The sequence below is a fragment of the Durio zibethinus genome, chromosome 14 (assembly GCF_047325235.1).
Source record: "Durio zibethinus cultivar Kanyao isolate XHJ-2024 chromosome 14, ASM4732523v1, whole genome shotgun sequence".
Taxonomy (NCBI): domain Eukaryota; kingdom Viridiplantae; phylum Streptophyta; class Magnoliopsida; order Malvales; family Malvaceae; genus Durio; species Durio zibethinus.
In genome coordinates, this window is record NC_143175.1 from 19,786,524 (window position 1) to 19,811,051 (window position 24,528).

Below are 24,528 nucleotides of genomic sequence, written 5' to 3' on the forward strand. Positions count from 1 at the left end.
TTTGAGTCAAGGTGGAAATTGTTGGGAATATTGACTCAAATCTCATAAGAGATTTATTTGGGATTTGTTAGAGATTTGTTTGAGATTTATCAGATATTGCTTGATGGACAAGAAGACTTGCAAAAGAAAAATTCTAAGAGAAAGAGGATTCTTAATAGGTAAGTTTGACTTGCAAGAAAAGAATTCTAAAAGGAAATAAATTCTTAACAGGCAAGTTTAACTTACAAGAGAAGAATTCTAAGAGGAGAAGAATTCTTAATGGGCAAGTTTGTATGGTTATAAATAGGTGAAGTCTATACAGGGTTAGGTATGAGAAAAAGATGTAAGAAAATTATAGGGTTTTGTGGGATAGACATCCCATAGGTGCATTGGGACTCTACGTCTTATGAGTGTGTATGTTTGTTGGTGAGTGGACTAGAAGAGACTGAAAGGGTCCACATAGGTATGATGTATGAGAGCATATGTGTATGTGTTTGGTTATGTTGAAAGGATGCACAAGGGTTTGAGTTTGTGTTTGTTTGGGTTGAGAATACTCTATAGGACTAGAGTATATTGAGAGTGTCTTATGAGTATTGATTGTTGAGTGAGGTTGATGATTTGATGTATGTTTGTAATTCTCTACAATTAATGGATCTTATTTCTCATCCGTAGATATAGGTCAGTTGGATCGAACCACGTTAAATTGTTGTCTCTTATGTGTTTGATTTATTATTTGATTTTATTTCCGTTGATGTGATTGAATTGAAAGCTTTTAACTCAACAATAATAATTTATAACATCTACAATAATCTACAATATCTATAATCTATACCTATATATAAAAACAATACCCATGCTCCAATTGACTCCAATTTTTGGCCAAATCAGCATTTCTACTATTCATTTTACCCGATCACTATTCACTTCCTCTAAGCTCAATATGGATTGAACGGAGATTTATTATTTGTTGAGGATATCTGGCTGAAAAAAAAAGAGAAACGGGGAGAGTTTAGAAAGGGATAAAGTTTTGGTTGAAAACAGAGGGGGGAAGGGTCTAAAAAAGGGGTAAAGCTAAACAAAAAAAATTTTGATTAGGTGATTGAGAGAAAAAGATAATGAGGGAATGATTTTCATTTTTTAAGCTTAAGATGAGATTGAATTAGAGTGGGAAGTGAGAATTCTCCTCTGATTGACAAACAATTTCATGAAAAAAAGTTAATAGCTTTTTTTTGAAACTGATGATAAAAAAAAGGGCAAAAGGAAAGAGATAACGAAAGGAATAGAGAAGAAGAGTGATAGTTTGATGTCTAACGGGGGAAAAGAGGTATGCTGGAGAAAGAGAAAGGAAAAGAGAAAATAGAGCATGGCCATGCATTGTGTTCGACGATGCCGGAATCAACCCACTTCATGCCTTCCGTTTTGGGTGTTCTATGGGTTATTATCAAGTGCAATCCCTGTTGTTGAAGGCATTTGGATTTTCATGTAAGTTTTCAGATTCATATTGCATGTATTTGTATATTGCAGTTTTTCATATTTGTATTAGATTTGTTGAATCTGTGGTAGTCTGCAGTTACAAAATCATGAACAAATTGAGTCAAATGCAGTTTATAAAGTTTTAGATTGTAAAGGTAAATATTGTTCTAACTTGTGGAATGGAGTAATCTACTGATGTCATGGATTTACTACAAATTTTTACAAAAATTGCTGCATTATTTCGTAGTATTGACATTTTCTGTGCAGTATAAACTTTGTAGTTGCTCTTAGAGGGCTAGGGGCTGAGGTAGATTAAATTTTATCATACTGATCTATTTTTACAGGTTAGTGATCATTTCTAGCTTTTTATTATCATTATAGGTTTAATATACCAGTTTTATTAATTTGGTCATCCTACATCTACTTTTATGGTATGTAACTACAGAAACTTATTCTGACATGGTTAATTCCTTTCGCCACTACTGCATCCCTTGGGTCATCTTTCAACCAAGAACTATGCTTCAACATTAACCAAACTACTGTTTTAATCGGAGCTCTCTTTGTATGATTTTTTAATTATAACAATGTTTAAGAATTGATCCCTTAAGGTTGGTTTATGAATTACAAGGTAAGTAAAAGTTTGTTAAACAATTTTAGTTTGAGAAAATACACACAATGATACAAACAGTTTACTATAATTGTTATAACAAGGTAAGTAACTGGGAACTGCTAGGCATCATACAAATAATCTGAAGAAATTGGTAGTAATGAAACTGAGAAATGATGGTTATGAAGCTTATCTTTGCAAAACTTCATGGGTCTGCAATCTAACCATCACAAAGGTCTCTTTCTCATTCTTAAACAGTTAAATTGATAAGATGAAAAAACAAAAATTTCTTTCTTATGAGTATATACATATTTAGTATTGGTTTTTGTTTCTTTTTGTTTATACTTGACTGCCTTTTTCCTTTAAACTGTGATACTGATTACTTACTTGCATGCTAAGAAAGTTAGCCTTCCTGCATAATCAAATAGGAGGGAGGCTAATGACGCAAGAAGGAGCGTAGTGTAATTAAAGAAAGAGCTAAATAAGAGCTAAATATTTTACTATCTTTTTTCTTTAAACTGAGATACTAATTACTCACTTGCATGCTAAGAAATGGCAATAGAATCAGGCATAAAAAGTACAACTGAAAACAAAAGAAAAAGATCAAAGAAGCAATTGTTCCTCCCAATGTCTTTTTGAAACCTATACAAGCACAGACACCCTTGCCCATCCATTTTCAATTTTTTTATTTATTTTTAAAAATGTTATTTGTTGCAGAAACCTGTGAAACAAGATTCTAACAAGTCAAAGAATGACAAGGAAAATGTGGCTACCTTTGCCATGTTATTGAAGGTAATATTTGATCATAAGATCTTAGTTTTTTCTATGACATTTGTTAAAATCAGGCATAACTTTAGTGAAATTTTTTCTAGCAAGCCCCACCTTAGTGTCTACTGCAGCAAAAGGCCAAGAGTTTGGGAATAAAAAATCATTCAAAATATCGATGCAGAAGAATATATTGCTACCACTACTAGAGAACAACCTTCAAAAAAGAAAAATAAATCCAAACATACCCAAGTAAGAAACCCAAACAAGTTAATGATATGACAAAATTTGCTAAATATGTGCTGTCTTGCTCAATCCCATAGTGCAAATGTACTAATTTTTAGTAACAGGCTGATATTGGACGCTTTATGGTCTGCATGCATCAACCAGTCAGAAAACTCATATATTGAAATTTACTTCTCATTTGTTTGTATGTGAAGTAGCTTGGCTTCTTGCTTTCTCTATTTCTTTGTATTAAAGAAAAAGATGTTGAGTTTTAAGTCATATTAATAGGAATAAAATACTTTAGACACAGGCAAATAAAGATGTTGGCAACGGTGAGGATATACCCACACCTAATGTAATTTGTCAGGATGATATTAACAAGAGTGGGAGCTGTGACCAAGTATTAAGAACTGTCATAATAGGTTTGCTCATATTTTGGATTCTTATAGCTTTCATTGCATGATTATATGATGTTGAAAGCCCTTTCTTTGTCTCTCAATAAGATGAAAGTGGCACCTTCTATTACATAACATAAGAAATTTTAACCGCTTTTTTTTTTTCTTTGATTGTTTTAAATGTTATCAATGAAAAGCTTCAAAGTTGATAATTAATTAATAATTTATGATTTTCTAGAGTATTTTTTAGCTTCACCAATTGGAACATTTTTATTTCATAAATGATGGTTCATATGATAAATTTTTTTAACTTTTTTTATTGAAGTTTACTTGAAGCATACAATTTTAGATGAATGAGTTATAGGATTAAATTTATGTATTATTATTTGATAGTCAATCAAAACTTATTTTAATCTAAAAATAAAAAAGATAATTATAATATTAAAAATTTTTATTGTAATTCCCAAGAAGCCTTCTAGATTTTGGTAGGTTTTATTGCTATTCTTGACATGAATCTCAACTTTTGCATTTATTATTGGGGACCGAACGTCATGTGCATAATGTCAGCTTTTATTGGTTTGCAGGTCTGTATATATATATATACACACACACACATTAATTTATGCACGTGTGCAGCATGCATGTATATACATAATCATCTAGTTCTGAAAGTTTCTCTGTTAAATTCTTGCTATAACTGTTGTTGCAGATCACTTGTTGCCAACTTATCAGCTGCAAATTGTTACAAAGTAGAGCATTTAAAGAGACCGGAAAATTGGGCACTAGGTATCGCTACTCTTTCAAACACTTTCTTGTTGCTTAGCTTCCAGCTCTATTTCTTTTTGTTGGCTATGAGATCTTTCCCAGCTCACCTTAATAGAATTCCCTATTTGATCAGTTGAGAAGGCAAAATATTTCTACATTGCTGGGTTTTTCCTTACTGTATCCCCTGAATCCATTCAACTTTTTGCTGAACATGCTGCTGCTGCAAAGAACAAGGTAAAACTAGTGGAATTAACTTGCAAAGTACTTTCATTAGCTTTAATGACTGTTTACTTATTTATTCACAATTATTTTTTTCATATTTATTAGTTTCAACCACCTTTATTACACATTTGCAGGTTTTCATGATGAACCTTTCTGCTCCATTCATCTGTGAGTTCTTCAGGGATGCACAGGAGAAAGCTCTGCCGTAGGTTTTGTGATCCTTATTTCTTGATAACACCAATCAGCTGAACCGGAGCTGATGGGCCTTTTGGGTGCAGGTACATGGACTATGTCTTTGGCAATGAAACTGAAGCCAGAACATTCTCAAAGGTTCATGGCTGGGAGGTACTTTTCTATTAATGACTACTTTGTTGAGTAAAAGTACTCCACTTTATTTTTATTTTTTATTTCTTACAAATTGCCTTTTCTTGTATTTGTCTTTGATGACCAGACTGATAATGTTGAGGAGATTGCTGTAAAGATTTCTCAATGGCCCAAGGCTTCAGGAACACACAAGAGAATTGCTGTTATCACCCAGGGGGCAGATCCTGTTGTGGTTGCTGAGGATGGGAAAGTGAAATTATTTCCTGTTATCTTGTTACCAAAGAGAAGTTGATTGATACCAATGGAGCTGGTATATCTCTCTTCTTACGTTTTCTAAGTCAAAATGGTCACCTAACCTCGACTGCAAAATGGTATATCCCTACTCTTGAAGTCTTTTAATATGCATCCTAATGTCAAGAATTTGAGCATGACTACTTTGCACGTGGATGGATTTTGGTTAAGCATATGACATTCCAATTTATTTAAGTATTGGACCATTGGCTAACAAAAATATTTTATTAAGGGATCAATTATTAGGAAATAAAAACTGATTCTTTAGTTCACCTTTTGCTATTTTGAACCCTTTCTATATAATATATCTATAATATATATTTATATAAATGACATGTAATATATATAGTATATGTCAGATTTTTGGCGTGAGTAGACTTTTGGATTGCCAACATTTTAAAATTCAATCAAGTTTTTGTGATATTTGTCCGTTACTCTTTTGAATTTGCAAAACCCAACCCTCACCTGCTAACATGAAAAGGAGAATAAGGATGCATTAGAATTACGTTGTTATCATATTAGATATAGTTCTATTTGGTGTTTAAAATGTGCTGATAGAGTGATAGGATATTAATGTGGCCCAAGTTGAGTAAGCATTTTTCATAGTAGGAAAATGTTACTAAAATGTCCGTCATTTCTTTTTATCGAATGGCTTTCCATTTGTCACTGATTAACAGCTTATTCATCTCTGCCTATTCAACCTGCTCCTCTCTTTCTTGATAGATTCAAAATATCTGGACTATAGTAAGTTTAATATTCTAAGCTCTCAGAAGATGGTCTAATCAAGTTATTCACTATCAAACTATTGCTTCTGTTATTAGTTATCATCACTATTGCCCGGAACTCAATGAGCATTAGAATAATGAAATCAAGGAACAAATACAACTTTTGCGGCTTCTATCCTGATCATGGTTAAGTGGAAATTGGCTTTGGAAATAGCTTATCAGCTTTGATACTGCTTTTCCTTTCGTGGCAGGGGATGCATTTGTTGGTGGATTTTTGTCACAGCTAGTCCAAGAGAAGCCCATTGAAGAATGTGTAAGAGCTGGTTACTACGCAGCAAATGTTATCATCCAAAGGTTAGGCTGCACATATCCTGAAAAGCCTAACTACACTTAAAAAGACTTGTGCCCCTTGTCTCTGGCACTTATTTTCTGGAAGTTAGTGAGAGTTAAACCTTTTGGCCGAGTCATAAGAGCAACTGTGGAAATCTGCATTATTTGCTCCTGTATTCTCGTATCTGGTGCAGGAGATTATTCTTTTTCAGTTTTTTATTTTTCTTTTCTCATTCATGGTTTAATGATATTAATTCTGGAACTTGATTGAGAACTATGTGGTGTTATTTAAATACGGATTGTTCATCAGCCTTCGAGTTTTGAAATGGTGAACTAAATAGGATTCAAGTATGAGAATATTGGAAGATCTTTATGTATAAGTCAGGCCATAATTTGTTGGTCTGATTCTTATTGATGAATGCATTACTGGTCAATTCCAAAGTTGTTGTCGATAAAAAAAAATGGTGCCTCTGTAGCTATTTTTTAAGTCGGAAGTGCTCCCTTATCATCTCATGTGGGTCGTACTAATTCAAATATAGCAATTCGACATCTTTCACGTAACGCATTATTATTTACTTTTACTCAGATCGCTAACCAGAATGAGAATATGGCTGGCACTGGTTTTATTGTTGTTGGCGTCTCAGATTGTTTGACTTACACTTACAGCAGTATCATTGTTGTTGCTGAGACCCTTTGAATCCCACCCAGATCAGAGTAGTTCTCAGTGACCAATCATGTAATAAGATTTGTTTCTGCAAACTCATAATTTTCCGAAAACATTCGGTTTCTCATAGAAGGATAAAACAAAGTTATTTAATTTCATTAGGACAAAGGTTAAAACTTGGTTGTAGCTACAAATTTAGAAAGAAGTTGATAGTAGACCTGGTTGAAGCTTAAACATTTGAGGTTTCTAGTTGTCTATGAATCCCCTCATCTTGGTCCGGGTTTCTTAAGGCCGTGACAAGTTTAAAATATAAGCGTAAGGCTTCAGACATCGATAAATGACTAAATGAGCATTAAAATATGAAAACAAAATAGTTGACATAAATTAACTGTCATGAGTTTAGATTAATTCAATTCAAAGTTGACTTCTCCATGAACCAATGGAGTTAGGTTACGGATTCATCATTTTTCTGTTCATTGAATTCTTCTAATAATTTTTTACATCAATGGGAGATTCAGAATAAAAAATTAAAAAAAAAAAGAAGGAAATGATTATTACAACAAATGAGGTTTTTGTAGGGATTTTCTTTTATTAAATTAAGTGAAAGACCTTTGGAAATAAATCATTAAATTTGTATACAAATTGTATAAACACCAAAAATCCGTCTGTTGCACAATGAAAGGTGAAACAAGTCAGAACTTAAACTTTGTAAAATACTAGTAGATCAGAGAGAGCAAGCTATAATATTTTGAACTGAAGTGCATTTTCTACAAGAAACAGAATCAAAATTCGTGATTTACAACAAATTCCGTAGTAGTTTTCTTGCACTTTGGACTTTCGATAAACATCAAGGGTGAACCTTGGAAACAAAGTTGAGACCTTTGATCTTGTTGAGAGGCAGCTGCATACCTGGGGACGTCTTTCGGAATATAGTAGTCTTCCTCAAGCAAGCAAGACCACATATTCCAATCTCTAATATGGCCCTAAATTGAGCAAATTGTGCAAATTGTGTACTTTAGAACAGTTGCAACAACATTTCTGCACTTATGGAAACATTTTCTTAGACCTTTGCTTTTCGTTCTTTAACACTACGCGTATGTATGTATGCACATGTGTGTACGTGTCTCGATCTTATGAAAGAGAGATATAGGACGTCATTGGAGGTGTTTGTTGGAAGAAATTAATGGCATCTCTTCTTTAATTTACTAGTTCCATTTTTGAAACCATAGATAAAAATTTTTAATTAAGTAGAAAAGCATGAGATTTGAGGGCGACAAGAAGGATTTGTCTCTTTTCGTCATCCAGTGATTTTTTTTTTTAATGATCTATCATTGCCAAATTGTATATTTTATTTGATAAGTTAAAAGAAATAGAAAATTATATACCCCATATGGGAAAAGATATTATTAGACAGCAACGTGATAGAGTTGGTTGAGAAAATTTAACGAGTTAAAGTACGTACATGTACAAGTTGCAATTCGTGTGATATGTTCAGACAGAATTAAAGGGGTCCGACCGGTTATTCCTTTACTATATTGAATTTCTTTAAAACAAACTGCTAAGAAATCCTTATAAATACCAAATAATAGTTTTCTTAAAAAATATTTCAAATGAGAGAAGAACTCATTTGAAAAAAGAGATAAAATATGACAACCAAGAAAACCATGAGTCACACGCTGATAATTTTGGCATTGACATTATTCATGATGACTATGACAGAAACTGGGTTGAGCCAAGAGCTATCTCCATGCATGAGGAATTGCTTGCTTGCTTGCCTTAAACGGCTGCAAAGTGCTGTAGCTGCATGTGAGACAGAATGCAAAAACTTCTGCAAACAAAACTGAAGGAATTAAACCATGGCACTAATGGAGGTTGACGTTGGACTTCTGGCCAAGCCACTTGATGATTTATTACCAAGAAAATTAATATATATACGTGATAATTAACACTTCGTTTGATAGAAGTGTGAAAAAGATAAAAGAAGGAAAAAGTTTTTAATTTATTAAATAATTTTCCATCTTTTGTTCGTTTCATCCTTTCTATCAAATTAATTAGCGAAACCTTCAAATTACCATGATTTTTTTTTTCTTTTTCAAGATGGATGGATTGATCATTTATATATATATATATATATATATTGTAATTACTAATAAGAGATTTGAAAATGCCATAACTTAATGGGTGTTTTGATATGTACTGTTTTAAGTAATATCTGTTTTTCATTGTTGTTTTCTTTTTTCGGTTGGTAATTGTATGTGTAAAAGTATAAAACATTAATATTTCATTGATCAGATTGGTTAAACTTGCAATTGCTACTTGTGTTTTTTTTTTTTTTTAATAAACAAGACGACTATTCGATAAAGTAAAAGAGATTGGCCGGGTCAGCAAATGAGTTTTGAAATACTAAAAATTTCAAATTAGAGTTTTATAAAAAAGTTATAACTATTAGGAAATAATATTTAATAAAATTTCTAAATAGATATTTTTTTAAAGTAATTTTAATTTGATAATTACTATCTTTTAAAAAATCTCACTTCAAGTTTTCAACAACACATTCGTTTTTATTTTAAAAAATAATAATAATATTAATTTTATCTATATCTTCGACAAAAAATTTAATTATTTTATTTGAATGAAAATAAAAATGAATATAAATATAAATTTGGAGGATAGTTTAAAAACATTAGAAGTCAATAATGATTTTGTTCCTTTGACATCGTGGGATTATCGAATGAACAGTATAGATATGTCTACGAATAGGAAAAATTCCACCCCTATATAATATAATCTAAGAATATAAACATAATTAACTTTGGGGGTCCCATAAAAATCACCCAAGAATTACAATCTTGATCAAGAGATAAACATCCATTTACAGCCTGGGGGAGATATAAACCCTAGATGTCCCTTTCCATCAATTTTTATAAAATCTTTTCGTGCAAGTGGCCTAATATAATACGCCCAATCTTGCCTCATCAAAGCACCAAATATGGTACGGTCCACATAATTGGCATCAACTTCCCGTTCACGTTAGTCCACTTTCACTCACCCTTTCTAACTTACGCCGGATGAGATTTTCAAGACCTAGCTTTCTCTCTTGCTCTGTTCTTTGCCGCTTGTGAGGAGTAATGTCCAGATTTTCAAGCTGTTTCAAGCGGTTCCCCAGGTTTTATTTCTTTTTTCACATTTCGTTGATGATTTTTCACTAAAAAAGTTTCAATTTTTTACCTTAAAACTTGCAACTGTATGTAGTTTCAGTTGAAGAAAACAAAGAAACAAGAAAACCTACGTGGGAAAACATGTCAAAAACATCGAATCTATTGTTTTAGAGAATTGGGATTTTGTTATTTTTTTATGCTTTACTATGAAACTTCCATCAGCAATGTAAGCAAAGGGTTAATTTTTTTGATTGGTTTATATTGTTGTTGTTATTTTGAATCTTTGTTGTAAATGGGAAATGTGGAAATACCAAAATGGCTAAAAGGGTTGCCATTGGCACCTGAATTTAGACCAACAGATACTGAGTTTGCTGACCCCATTGCATATATATCAAAGATTGAGAAAGAAGCTGGTGCTTATGGTATATGTAAGATTATCCCGCCATTGCCAAAACCATCAAAGAAGTATGTTGCTAATAACTTGAATAGGTCGTTGTCCAAGTGTCCAGAATTAGGAAGTGGTGTGGATGTATCAAAGAATATTGGTTCTGTTTCGAGCTGTGGGGATAGTGGTGGGGATGGAAGGGCGGTGTTTACGACTCGGCATCAGGAATTGGGACAAAGTGGGAAGGGAATAAAAGGGTTGGTTAGTAGCCCACAATGTGGTGTTCAGAAGCAAGTGTGGCAAAGTGGGGAGATTTATACATTGGAGCAGTTTGAGTCGAAGTCGAAGACTTTTGCAAAGAGTTTATTGGGTGTGCTTAAGGAGGTGTCACCATTGGATATAGAGGCATTGTTCTGGAAGGTCGCGTCAGAGAAGCCTATATTCTTGGAGTATGCTAATGATGTCCCTGGATCAGGTTTTGGGGAACCAGAGGGTCAATTTCAGTATTTCCATAGGAGGAGGAGGAGGAGGAGGAAGAGGATGTCGTACAGGAGGGAAAGCTCTGATTGCAAGAAAGATGAGATTGATACTGTAAAGAATTCACATATTGATGAGATTAAAAATACTTCCGATAAAAGTGATCCTGATACATGTTTAGAAACACCAACATCCTCCACTCCATTGTCAACCCTGGCATCAGATGGAAATTCTCATTCTAAACGAAAGAGCGGAAATGCTAGTAATGATATGGAAGGTACTGCAGGTTGGAAGCTTTCAAATAGTCCTTGGAACCTTCAAGTGATTGCTCGCTCAGCTGGCTCTCTTACACGTTTTATGCCTGATGATATTCCTGGTGTTACTTCTCCGATGATTTATATTGGCATGTTGTTCAGCTGGTTTGCCTGGCATGTTGAAGATCACGAGCTTCACAGCATGAATTTTCTTCATATTGGCTCTTCAAAGACTTGGTATGCTGTTCCTGGAGATTATGCATTTGCTTTTGAGGAAGTTATCCGCACTGAGGCTTATGGTGGTAATATTGATCGCTTAGGTATGTGATTTTTTTATTTCATATTAAGTCATTGGGTATTATCTGGGGTTGGGATTTACAAACAGATTGCATGCTCATTTTATGGTTTAGTGGTTATAGTAGACTTTTTGTTGGACTTTCTAATTTGGAATTGCTTCAATTTGTTGCTCACTAGTTATAGAATATGTTGCAGGCTTATGAATTGTGATTTTTGCTAATTTCCTAGTATGTTTAGACTTACCTCCCTTTGAGTAAAATATTTGACAACTATGAGCACTTAGTTGATTGTTGCAACGTTTATGTCTTTCTTTTTAACTCAGTTTCAGTTACCTTTATTGCCAGCTATCCTGTCATTACTGGGTGAGAAGACAACTCTTCTATCACCTGAGTTGATTGTTGCATCTGGCATTCCTTGTTGTAGGTGAGTTATTTGTATTCTTTTTAGTAATTTTGTCTTTGATTTCCCCCCATCCCCTAATGATTTTGAAATTCATAGATGTGATAATGTTAACATCCCATACTTGGAAAATTTTTGAGGTTTGGATTTTACAGCAGAGTCTGCCATTTGTTGTGTTCTTCTGAATGTTCCAAAGTTCTACTCATGTTTATTCTGTTGTTTCTTTAGGTTAATACAGAATCCTGGTGAATTTGTTGCACAAAAGAGTCTGCCATTGGTTTTTTTCTTCTGAATGTTCTGAAGTTCTACTTATGTTTATTCTCTTTAGGTTAATACAGAATCCTGGTGAATTTGTTGTGACTTTTCCGAGAGCCTACCATGTAGGATTCAGCCACGGTAATTGCTTTGTAGTTGGATTTCACCTTTATGAGAATTTTATTGGTTGTCGAGCTCCTGACTGGGGATTGATATGTGCACATTTATGTTTTATATTGACAATTAGAACTACAAAATAGAAATTGTGCAAAAATTAAATGAATGTGTCGGTTTAATTGCTTACTTTATTTAAGAAAAAGGAAATTTTCATTTCCTTTCTGGATAGGTGCACAGCTTGGATAGTGAGGTTTAATACACATAAATGATATGAAAATGATAGGCATGACTTAATGAATATACTTACATATGAAATTTTGGGGCTCGATAAGGTTCTGATGAGTTCCACTTCCTCTGTCAGTTTTGTAAATTAATGACTGGTAATTATGAGAATAATAGTTTTCTTTTCCTTTTAAATTTCTTCGTGGGGGGCGGGGGGGGGGGGGGGGGGGCGCAAGAAGGAGGGGATGGGGTAGGACTTCATTGACAAAGTGTTTTGGATCTGGATTGGCTGGGGGATGAGCTTATTTAGTTATCATTAGTGAGCAAGGTCTTGCTGATGGTGATCTCATTAACAAGTATGTTTAAAGGCATTTAAACTGAGTTCTGGAGGAGGATTTCTTATTTGCAAATATCCTTAAAACATCTGTGATGTTACCCTGGAACTGGAATTAGGACTGACTAGAATTTATCAATATATATTTATATTACAAACACCACTGCAATGAGGAGGGGCATGTTGCATTGGTCTATGTGAATCTACGTACCAATATTGTGTAAGACCCAAACTATTACTGAAGTCTTTGATCTGCTCTGAGAACTATGCTAGGAGTCTTATTTTATTTGTTCATCTCATCTGGGAAACCATAGCAAGGAATTTACTGTAGCCTTTGTTTGCTAATTTTAATTCTCATTGATTGTCATGGTCAATTTTTTTGCTAAGCAGGTTTTAATTGTGGGGAAGCTGCAAACTTTGGAACTCCACAGTGGCTTCAAGTAGCTAAAGAAGCTGCAGTTCGTAGAGCTGCTATGAACTATCTTCCAATGCTTTCTCATCAGCAGCTGCTGTACCTTTTGACCATGTCTTTTGTGTCAAGGTCAGATTGTATTTATTTAAGCAAACTACTGACTGAAGTTATGTTATACCTGTTATTCTGAAATCTGCACTATGACGATTTATACCATCATTATTTTTAGGTCAACTGGTGTTGCCTGATTCAGGTAGCATATCAGAATAGCAACAATGGGCCTTATAGGTAGCTATTTCTGATTAGTGTGCTATTAAATTCATAATTTGTAAGGCTGGGTATTGTAATCTAAGGGTGGGTCTATAAATGCAGGGGCAGGCTTACTTGCTTGCAAGGTAGGGTTTGTTATCTAGTTTTGGTTCTGGCAAGACTAATATTGGACTCTAAACTAACTGTGCTTTTAGTTTTTAGAGCATACTAACCAAATTTATGGCATGATGTTGCTTAAACAGTTTAATCAACTGCAGTTAATCCTAAATAACTCACTAATTATGCCATCTTTTTTTTTTTTTTTTTTTTGTGAATTTCATCAAGCTTAGTACTCTTAGAATTAGTGGTGGTTCTATTGAACATAGAATTTGGCATAAATCTTTTTAGTGCTTTTCATCATTTTGAATTTTGGTTGTAATAATATCTATTGAGTTGTCTTGTTGTTTCTCAAGTTTGTTTCGCATAATTTGTACTGATTCCAGGGTGCCAAGATCCTTGCTACCTGGTGCTCGGAGTTCCCGATTGAGAGATCGCCAGAAGGAAGAAAGAGAGTTGTTAGTAAAGAAGGCTTTTATAGAAGATTTATTAACTGAAAATAAATTTTTATCTCTTCTTGAAAGAGGATCAACTTGTCGTGCAATAATATGGGCTCCTGATTTACTACCTTGTACGAGCAAGGATTCCGAATTCCCCAGTGGAAGTGCTACAGTTTCTACAGCACTGCAAGAAAATGTTTCTGATATTCATTGTGAAAATAAGACTAATCAAAATGATCTCTTAGAAGAGATGAGCTTGTACATGGAAAATCTGAACTATTTATATTTGAATGATGATGATTTGACATGTGATTTTCAAGTTGATTCGGGGACATTGGCTTGTGTGGCTTGTGGAATTCTGGGTTATCCATTTATGTCTGTGGTACAACCATCTGAGGAAGCAACAATTCAACCTCTACCTGCTGATCATCTTTTGGTTCAAGGTTGTCCAACAGTCTTGGAACCTAAGAATGCTCAATCCTGCCCTGGTCTCGATCACCCTATTGAGAGCTCGGTTTCAGGTATTGGGCCCCTTTTTAAAAATTTGTTGTTTCTCCTATTTATCATCAGTTCCTTGGGATTTCATGTTCTGCTTCACCCTAATTGTCACATACATAGTAGGATTATTTTCCTATAACTTCAATATCTGTTGCCATAAACATGGAGCATATGAAAGGATGATGATGCCAGTTATTGTTGTAAGAAAATTTGTTAAGACTGAAATTAACCACCTATTTTGCTGCTTTATATTATGACTATGTTTCTATAAATTTAAATCAATGACTCCATAGACATTGCACATGGGTATCAATAAACTGTATTGTAAAACAGTGATTGATAAATCCCGAATTAAGCTTCCATCTTGGTGTGTTGTGTTTGGATTATATTCCTATAACTTCAACTTACTCCACCAGATATGCCTTGTTTGAGGGAATAATAATACCCTCCTGATCAGCTAAACTGATAAGATAATTCTTGAAAATTGGAAACTAGCCTTGCATTATGGTGCATTTTTTTAAGATGATCTTAGAGAAGTTGCTGTGTTTGTCTCAAAGGTCCTCGAAAGCAGCTCTTTTCCTACATTATTCACTTAAGTAGAGTTGCTCGATGTATGCAGAATCACTACTGTAATTATTACAAAACAATTATGCTGATCCTTTGATATTATTTACAGTTTGCTAGTCATTTTCTGATTTATCACATGTTTTTAATAAGAAGCGTCTGTTGAAAATTGTGTTTTTCTTGCTTACTTTAGGTATGCCATTTTCTGTGTATGGTACAAAACCCTGAGTCTCATAAATTCATGCTGCATGTAGATAATGCATACCAAATATTCCGTACATTTTTTTTTTTTGTAGAAAACTTAAAGAACAATTGTCCTTATTTCTTCTTATTCTATCTAGAAGAAGCAGTATATCTAAATAAATAGGAACAGTGAAGTTCCTTATTAGGAAACAATTTACATGAAACAGAAAACAAAAAAAATAATAAAAGGAAGGAGAATTATTCTATTCTAAAATAGAAACAAATCCCTAAAAGCTTGACAATCAGAATAGTTGACTAAATCAGAAGAATAAATGAGAAATATTCCTAAAATAAATTAGGAAATCAAGCTGCACTAATGTAAGAGAATCAGATCTGCACTAATGTAGGAAAATTAGATTTCTTACTCCCCCTCAAGCTAGGTTTTGAATGTTAATCATACTCAGCTTGGATTTTAATCTGTAAAAAATGCTTCTAGAAAGAGCTTTAGTAAGAATATTTGCAATTTGTGAACTTGTACGAATATAGGTCAGTTTGACTGACCCATTTTCTATCTTTTCCTTTATGAAATGTCAGTCCAGCTCTATGTGCTTGGTCCTATAATGATGAAAAGGATTTTTGGCAATACTTATAGTAGCCTTATGGTAACAAAATGGTGTCATAGATGTCACAGTCTGAACTTTTAATTCTCCAAGTAACCTTAGTGGCCAAATTCCTTCACAAATACCATGGTACATTGCTCTAAACTTAGCCTCAGCACTGCTCCTAGCTACAGCAGCTTGCTTTTTACTTCTCCAAGTGACCAAATTGCCTCAAACATAAGTGCAATATCTAATGGACCTTCTCTCTATTACTGATCCAGCCTAATCAGCATCTGTGTACGCCTCGATTGCATTGTCCATTGACTTAAAGTATAGACCTTTACCAGGACTCTTCTTTAAGTACTGTAGGATGTGATGAACAGCCTTGAGATGCTCATTGGTTGGATTATTCATGTTTCTACTCACCATCCCTATTGCAAACCCGATATTAGGTCGTGTGTGGGAAAGGTAAAAAGCTTCCCAACTAGTCTTTGGTATCACCCTTTGTCTGTGAGAGAGCTTCTATTTTCACTTCCAATTTTATTAATTGAGTCCATGGATGTATTGGCAGGTTTGCATCCAATCATGCTGGTTTCTTTGAGTAAATCAAGTACATACTTATGTTGAGACACTGATATTCCATTCTTAGACTGAGCCACTTCCATCCCAAGGAAATATTTAAGGATCCCCAAGTCCTTTATTTCAAACTATTTTGCAAGGAGTTCCTTCAAATCATCTATTCCTTCCTTGTGGTCTTTGGTGATTGTGATTTCATCCACATAAACAATAAGAATAACTTTTTGTCCTACATTAGTGAACTTAACAAACATAGTATGGTTAGATTGACATTGAAAGAATTCATACCTTTTCAATGCCTTGGTCAACCGTTCAAACCAAGCCCGAGGAGATTGTTTAAGTCCATACAAAGATTTTCGAAGTTTGCACACTTTGCCCATGTTGTCTTGCTTTTCGAAACCAGGAGGAATTTTCATGTAGACATCCTCCTCCAAGTCACCATTTAAGAATGCATTCTTGATGTCAAGCTGGTGGAGAGGCCAATCCAAGTTGGCTGCTAGTGATGATAGAACTCTAATTGAATTGAGTTTGGCTATCGGAGCAATTCTCTCCTCATAGTCTATCCCATAGGATTGAGTGAACCCCTTTGCAACAAGTCTAGCTTTGAATCTGTTTATACTTCCATTTACATTGTGCTTTATTGTGAAGATCCGCTTATATCCAACCGGGTTTTTTCCTTTGGGCAAATCTGAAATTTCGCATCTCATTCTTCTCTAGTGCCTTAATTTCTTCAAGAACTACTATCTTCCAATCTGGTTCATTGAGGGCTTTTTGAATATTTTTGGGAATTTTCACATTGTCAAGGTTAGTAGTAAAGGCTCAAACGTTTGGATTTAACTTGTCATATGAGATGCACTTGCAGATAAGGTACCGGGAGCATGATTTCACACCTTTTCTTAATGCAATAGGAATGTCGAGGTCACCAGCTGGCACACAAGTTTTAGTTTCAAATTCAATAGGGACATTACCTGTGTTAGTTTCAAGTTCTTGGAGACTCAAATCAGGTTGATTTTTATTGCTGGGCTGTGTACAGTTGGTCCCCTTCTCCCTGCGGTTTTGCTTCCTTGAGTAGACTATCAGTTCTTTAGTTTTTTCTTGCATAACCTTAGGGTTTGAAGAGTCAAGAGTTGTCCGAACAAGTTGGGTTTCAGAATCTGCATGGCTGATAGGTCGGGTAGGTTGGGAATTTGGTTTTGAAGGGGCTAGTTGGGAAATTGGCAAGTCAACAGCTAAGAATTGATATTCCTGAGTAGTATTTTCCCGTTGAATATCATTTTTGTTGAAGTATGAAAGATTCTTAAAGAAGGTGACATCCATAGAGCTATAGAATTTTTTTGTGATGGGTGAATAACACTTATAGCCCTTTTGGTTTGGGTAATAACTACGAAGGTGCATTTTAAGGCTTTGGGATCAAGCTTGCTACGGTTTTGTTGGCTAATATGAACAAAAGCAATGTAGCCAAAGAGTTTGATGGGAATGGAAAAGATCAACTGAGTTTGTGGGTCGAAAGCTAGGAGAGTTCGACAAGGTGTTTTAAAGCCAAGAACTCGAGAAGGCATTTGGTTAACCAAATAAGTTGCACTGAGGATAGCTTCTCCCCAAAAATATTTAGGCACATTGGAAGTCAACAAGAGGGATTTGGTCACCTTTATCAAATGTCTGTTTTTGCGTTCAGCAACCTCATTTTGCTGTGGAGTGTCAACACAAGAGCTTTGATGGATAATGTCATGATTTGTGAGGTAAGGGCCAAGAATAGAGTTGAAGTATTCCCTTTCATTGTTAGTTTTAGGACTTGGATTTTGGCTTGGAATTTGGTTTGTACCATGCTATTGAAGTTTTGAAGATTTTAACTAACTTTGGATTTTTCTTTCATAAGGAATACCCAAGTGAGTCGAGTATGATCAGCGATGAATGTAACAAATTACCTAGAACCTGTGGTATTGTTAACTCTTGATGGTTCCCAAACGTCATTGTGAATCATTAAGAAATGTTGAGATTAGGGTTGGCAACGAGTTGGGTCGGGGGTGGGTTTTTGCACGCCCCGACCGGATTTTTATAACCATAAAACCCGAACCTGAATCCGACCCGAATTTTTTAAAAAATTTTTTTACATCCAAACCCGAACCGACCCAATTCGAAATTAATAAAATATATATATTTAAATATAAAATATTACTTTTTAAATATAAATATATAAATATATATTAAAAATTAAAAAATAATTAAAAAATAATTTTTTATATAATATCGGGTCGGGTTGGGTCGAGTTTGCCTAAGATCCGAACCCGATTTTTTCGTAATAATACCCAACCTGACCCAACCCGAAAACCAATTAAAAAAAAATTTGATCTTATGGGGTCGGGTTGAAACCCGCTAGTTGTAGGCTGGGCTGCCAACCCTAGCTAAGATGATTTGTAGGAAAAGCTAGGATTGGTATTTCGAGTGTGCTTGGAAAGTTGACAAATTTCACACTTAAAATCTTTAGAGATATTATTGAATAATGAGGGAAATAGCCTTTTTAGGTATGAAATATTTGGATGTTTTAATCTATAATGCCATAACATGATAAGGTCATCCTTACTAGTACTAGAGGCTAGGGTTGTACAAGAGTTTTGTGGTCTCTCAAGTGCGTCATCTTGAAGAAGGTAGAGTCTTACACACATCCTAATATTGCCAATAATCCTCCTCGAGCCCAATTCCTGAAATTCACACAAGTTGGGAAAAAATTTAGTTACACAATATCTATCCTTCGTAAGCTTATTGATGGAAAGTAGGTTACAACTTAAATTAGGGACATGGAAGACAGAGTCAAGTGTTATGTCTTTCAAAACTACAATAAAACCTATTCTTGCCACCTTTGAGAGATAGCCCTCAACAATTTTTATAGCAGAACTATCATAGCAAGGTCGTTATGTGTTGAATAAGGATACATCTCCAGTAATGTGATATGATGCTCCTGAATCAACAATCCAAGATTGTGTATTTCCTTGTTGAACACTTAAGGCGTTTAGGAAATTACCTTTTTGTGCTAGTAAACTAGTTCCAAAGGTTGCTAACTTGTTTTGAAGGGTTTGTTGGAGCATCACCTCTGCAGAAGAAGAGTTCTCACTCTTGCTAGTCATAATGGAAACTCGTGTGGCTACAGTCTAATGGTTTAGGTCAACTTGCTCTGATACAATGTAGAAAACATAGAGAACAATTGTCTTTATTTCTTCTTATTCTATCTAGAATGAAGGAGTACATCTAAATAAATAGGAACAGTGAAGTTCCTTATTAAGAAACAACTTTCATGAAACAGAAAACAAAAAATAATAGAGGAAAGAGAATTATTCTATTCTAAAATAGAAACAAATCCCTAAAAGCTTGACAATCAAAATAGTTGATTAAATAAAAAGAATAAATGAGAAATATTTCCAAAATAAATTAGGAAATCAAGCTACACTAATGTAGGAGAATCAGATCTACACTAATGTAGGATTATCATATTTCTACAGTTTTATTAATTTTTATATTTATACTATCATGATATTTTAAATAAACAAAATGGGAAAATGGGAAAATTGTTGGAAGTGCTTTGATTTTCTCATCATTCAAGTTTATGGAAGAGGGTAGGTTATTTGCTATGATGCTATAGTTTGTTTCCTGGAAGGAAATGAAAGTATTTATTGAACGGAAGCAATTGCTTCACCACCGTTTTGGGCCCACAAAGTGATGAGTCATGTAAAACTAGTGCTTTGTTCTGCAGACAATGTCAATCATGTTGCTGATCTATCTCTACCCTCTAAGGATGGCCCATCACCATCAATAACTAAGTTTTCCGAAGGATGGGATACTTCTAATAAATGTCTGAGGCCTCGGATTTTCTGCCTGGAGCATGCTGTTCAAGTTGAGGAGCTTTTGCAGTCCAAAGGTGGAGCAAAAATGCTGGTAATTTGCCATTCAGGTGAGATTGCTTTAGTTATGTCTTCACCATTATTCTATACACCAAATTAGTAGATTAGCAAGTAGATTTAGGCTACATTCCCTTTCTTATCGACAACCTTTCAAAAAGGAGAAAAAGAAAAAAAAAAGTTAAAGGAGGGGTGGAGCTATATTTTGTTGAATGATTTTAAATATTGATAAAAGTTATCGTGTGATTTGTCACAATTAATCAATATCCATCTTCTTTTATCTGTAATACTTGCTGCTATCTGCGGTTCAACCATTCAATATGTATTTGCCATGCATCATTATGTTTAGAAATAGAGCATTTAATATATTTGCATCTTTGTTGAAGTTATGAATTAGTTCTTTACATCTTCTTTCCTCTGATGTCTGTAGACTATCTGAAAATAAAGCCACATGCAATACATGTTGCAGAGGATATTGGTTTCCCTTTCAATTACACTGATATTCCATTGGATGCTGCATCCCAGGAGGATCTAAACTTGATCAGTTTTGCAATTGATAATGAAAATGATGAAATTGGAGAAGATTGGACCTCCAAACTTGGTGTTAACTTGCGATACTGTGTCAAGGTCAGAAAGAACTCTGCATTTAAGCAAGTTCAGCATGCACTGCCATTGAGTGGACTTTTCTCTGACAAATATGGCAGTTCAGAGTTATTGAACATCAGATGGAAATCGAGAAAATCTCGTTCAAAAGGCAAGTTAAACCATCCTTCACCCTCTAAACCACGTGAAAGTGTTGAAATGAAAGTGGATGAAATATTGGTGGAAAAGCTAGATGGCAACATTACTAAAAAGGAGCAGAAAATTATTCAGTATTCAAGAAAGAAAAAAAGAAAACCAGTTTATTCTACTGGAGTAGGTCAGGACCTTGAACTTTTTAAGGATGACCTGCCAAGGGAAGATTCTAGTGCTATATATGGACTTCTTGATGAACTTGGTGGAAATAAATCCAAGATAAATGTCAAAAGTGCGTCTGCTAGGTCATGCCACACACAGCTTGAGGTCCAGACTACCTCAGTTGTTGGAGTTGTACAAAAGGATCAGAGCAAAATTTTGGAGTTGTCAGATCTGGATGGTGAAGCTTGTAGTTTGACAGCCTGTGCTAGTTCTCAAAAACAATGTGAGATCAAGCTTACGGAGAGGACCAGTGAGAATAATGAGATTTCTCCTGCTGACAAGTATTCTAAATGCAGTGTCGTTGCAGCTGCTGAAAGATTTGTTGAAAATGCTGCCACTGTTAGTGATGTTTGCAATCCAGTTTCTGAAGGACAGGGTGAGGAACTGGCCGTCAGGTATGATTTGATAAATCTTGCTAACTCAGCAAGTTCACATTTTGCTCAGCCATCTGCTGGAAGATTTGATCCAGGGTTTGAGGACATAATTTTTGAGAAATCTTGTATAAATGGAGGGGTTTGTTCTCATATGACGTCTGATAACAGAGTGCAGCAAGAAACTGAAGCTATCAGCAGAAATAACAATGATGGCAATTTATGTAATAATAAACTAATAAATAAACCTATTTTGGGTTCACAGGATTTCTCCAGTGGTGTATCTTTGGGAAATGAAGTGCAGCACGAAACCAACACTAGCCGTGGAAGTCAGGTTGAGCCTTTTTTGAGTTCTCCCATCCTGACAAAGAGGCCTAGTACTGTCCCAGCGGGAAATAAATCTGAAATTCCAAAGGACCCTGCAACAGCAGATTCACGTGATGGTACAATTTCCAAGAATAAAGCACGGAATCAGGAAATCCATTCAAGCAAGGAAGGACTTCTCTCTGGTTCTACTACGCCAGTGGGAATTGATCAGCCTACTGGTCTCTTAGTGGAAAAATATTCTGTAATTTCCGAGAATCCTTGTGCCATAGAAGACCTGCATACTGATGTGACCTTAGATGTTGAAGTGTTGCAAGAAATGCAAGCTACAAACCGGACCTGTGGGGATGAAGTAATTGCTTGTTCCCATTTACCAATCAAAGAAAAGCAGCCTACTCCCACAGTGATGGAAGCTTGCTCCGAGGTTCAAAGAGAGAGCAGCCCTCAAAAGAAGTTGTGTGCTGATGCAATTGTAGATGACAGACATGAAAATGACCTGATTAGAAATGAACAAAACCAGGACGAATCTGTTTCTTGCTGTGTTACACCTATAAATCAGACCACTATCCCAATCCAAAAGTACTCTAGAGCTCGTAGAGAGAGTTGTGCTACTGTGAATGAGAACGATGGTGGGGAAGTTTGTTCATTGGTAGAGAATAGAAATCTTGAGTCTGCAGTGGCAAATTGCACATCAAGTGCCATGAATGGAATAAAGAGGAAAAGAGAAGTGGAGGAAACACCTGAAAAAAAGCTTGGTGGCAATGGCTTTATTAGAAGTCCATGTGAAGGATTGAGGCCAAGGGCTCAGAAAGATGCAACAAGTGGCATTAATGTAGGAAAAACATCCCAGGAGGTAGTGCCAACAAAAGAGACAAGGAAGCCTTCAATTCATACCCAGAGTAAGAAAATAATTAAAAAGGGTTCTCATAGGTGTGACCTGGAAGGCTGCCATATGAGTTTTGAGACGAAGGAAGAGTTGAGGTTGCACAAACACAATCGGTGCCCGTATGAGGGCTGTGGAAAGAAGTTCCGCTCCCACAAATATGCAATCCTTCATCAACGAGTCCACGAGGATGATAGGCCCCTCAAGTGCCCGTGGAAAGGTTGTTCCACGTCATTCAAGTGGGCATGGGCTAGGACCGAGCATATAAGGGTGCACACTGGAGAAAGGCCATATCAGTGCAAGGTTGAAGGCTGCGGCCTTTCTTTCAGGTTTGTGTCTGATTTTAGTCGGCATAGACGTAAAACAGGGCATTATATAGACTCTTCAGTCTGAAAGTTTGTCATTACAGTTAGGTTACATCTGTTATGTACGGGGTATGGGCAACGGAGCTCTGGGGGCGAGGTCTACAAAATCTTGTACAAACTCAGAGATTCTGATTAGGTATAGGTTAGGGCTAGACTGATCCTTCTGTAGGTGGGCATTCTCCAATCATTTGAATGCGGTTATAGTGGAAAATTCTTCCCACTATTTGTTTTGTTTGGATTGTTCTATGGCAATCCCTTTGGATAGAATCACTAATCCCCAAATAGGAATTCAATCTCCCAACTTTCATTCATTAGTATTCAAGTCTCTTCTTTCCTCATTGGTGGATTGTTTACTTGTAGATTTGCTAGTTTCTTCTTTTTCAGTTTCATTTGTTGCAGTAAACTAAGGTTTAGGTAAATCCCTTTTTCATGCAGGAGCTATAACATGGATATTTCTGCCAACTCAAATAGTCCTCTCATCATGAACAAATAACATCATTTGATTTTCGTGCTCTGTATTTAGAAATCTGGGAATGTGAAACATTCCTCCATTTATTCTTTTACAGCAAACTGGCCTGCTTTATCTGGGGCTAAATTCAAAAGCATTCGGTAACTAAAACCCAAACTACAGGATTGGATTTTATGGCTTCCAAAAAGCTCCTGAAACCAAGAATTACAATCATAGTTATCTCATAATCGGATCTACTTTAAATTGTTCAAGGTTTCAAGTTATCGGGTCAATGATTCAATTATTAGATCAATAGGTTAATTGTTAGTTTAATAAAAAATATTATAAAAATATAAATATTTTAAAAATTTAAAATTCAAACTTTTAATTAAAGTTACAATTTAATAATTCAATTATAAAACTATAAATTTTAAGGTATATTATAAACTACAACATTTAAAATATAAATTTCATATAACAATTAATTACTAGTTAGAAATGAAATTACTTAACATTTTATTAAAATCATATTTTATATTTTAATAGTTAGAGATAATATTTATATTTTAATAAATATAATAAATAATTATATTATATTTATTAAAATATAAATATTATTTATTAATATATAATAATTAATCTTTATGTAATAAAAAAAAAATCTATATATAAAATTAATAAAAAGGAAGCATTTGTATTTATATGAAAATTAGTAAAATGAAAATTAAAACTATTTATATATTTTTTATATGACTGTATATTTTTTTATTAATTTTACAAATATATATATTTATTAATTATTTTTATCATGATCAAATAATTAATTATTTTTATTAACATTTTATTTTTTATTAATTTTATATATTATTAATTTTATAATTATTTTTAATTATAATATCAATTAATAAAAGTTTTTGTTAAAATTTTTTTTTTAAATTACTTATTTTTATACATATATAAATTTTTTTACAATATTATTATTCACGTGT

At 34.4% G+C, this 24,528-nt stretch overlaps 1 protein-coding gene and 1 pseudogene across 3 annotated transcripts; both read left to right on the top strand.

Annotated features, from left to right (window-relative positions):
- The first annotated feature begins 962 nt into the window (after positions 1–962).
- LOC111294857 (adenosine kinase 1-like) lies at positions 963–6,516 on the top strand (annotated as a pseudogene). Its single transcript, XR_016327659.1, has 7 exons — positions 963–1,461; positions 4,154–4,230; positions 4,343–4,443; positions 4,566–4,636; positions 4,710–4,776; positions 4,883–5,065; positions 6,023–6,516. The product of XR_016327659.1 is annotated as an adenosine kinase 1-like (transcript).
- Positions 6,517–9,876: 3,360 nt separating this feature from the next.
- LOC111293693 (lysine-specific demethylase ELF6-like) lies at positions 9,877–23,444 on the top strand. Of its 2 annotated transcripts, XM_022886568.2 has the most exons (8): positions 9,877–9,931; positions 10,018–11,359; positions 11,681–11,759; positions 12,064–12,131; positions 13,054–13,204; positions 13,828–14,402; positions 20,047–20,244; positions 20,622–23,444. In XM_022886568.2, exons 2-8 carry the CDS (start codon positions 10,216–10,218, stop codon positions 23,117–23,119), a joined length of 4,713 nt encoding a protein of 1,570 aa, XP_022742303.2. In that variant the 5' UTR covers positions 9,877–9,931; positions 10,018–10,215; the 3' UTR covers positions 23,120–23,444. The 2 variants fall into 2 exon arrangements, with proteins under 2 accessions (XP_022742303.2, XP_022742302.2); XM_022886567.2 differs by having other exon boundaries at positions 9,877–11,359.
- The last annotated feature ends 1,084 nt before the right edge of the window (positions 23,445–24,528 follow it).

Bases quoted from the DNA above. Each gene is read 5' to 3' on its own strand.
- LOC111293693 (XM_022886567.2), top strand. From the start codon at position 10,216: ATGGGAAATGTGGAAATACCAAAATGGCTAAAAGGGTTGCCATTGGCA. The intron at 11,360-11,680 runs GTATGTGATTTT...CTTTATTGCCAG, and splicing joins TGGTAATATTGATCGCTTAG to CTATCCTGTCATTACTGGGT. The intron at 14,403-20,046 runs GTATTGGGCCCC...TTTGTTCTGCAG, and splicing joins TATTGAGAGCTCGGTTTCAG to ACAATGTCAATCATGTTGCT.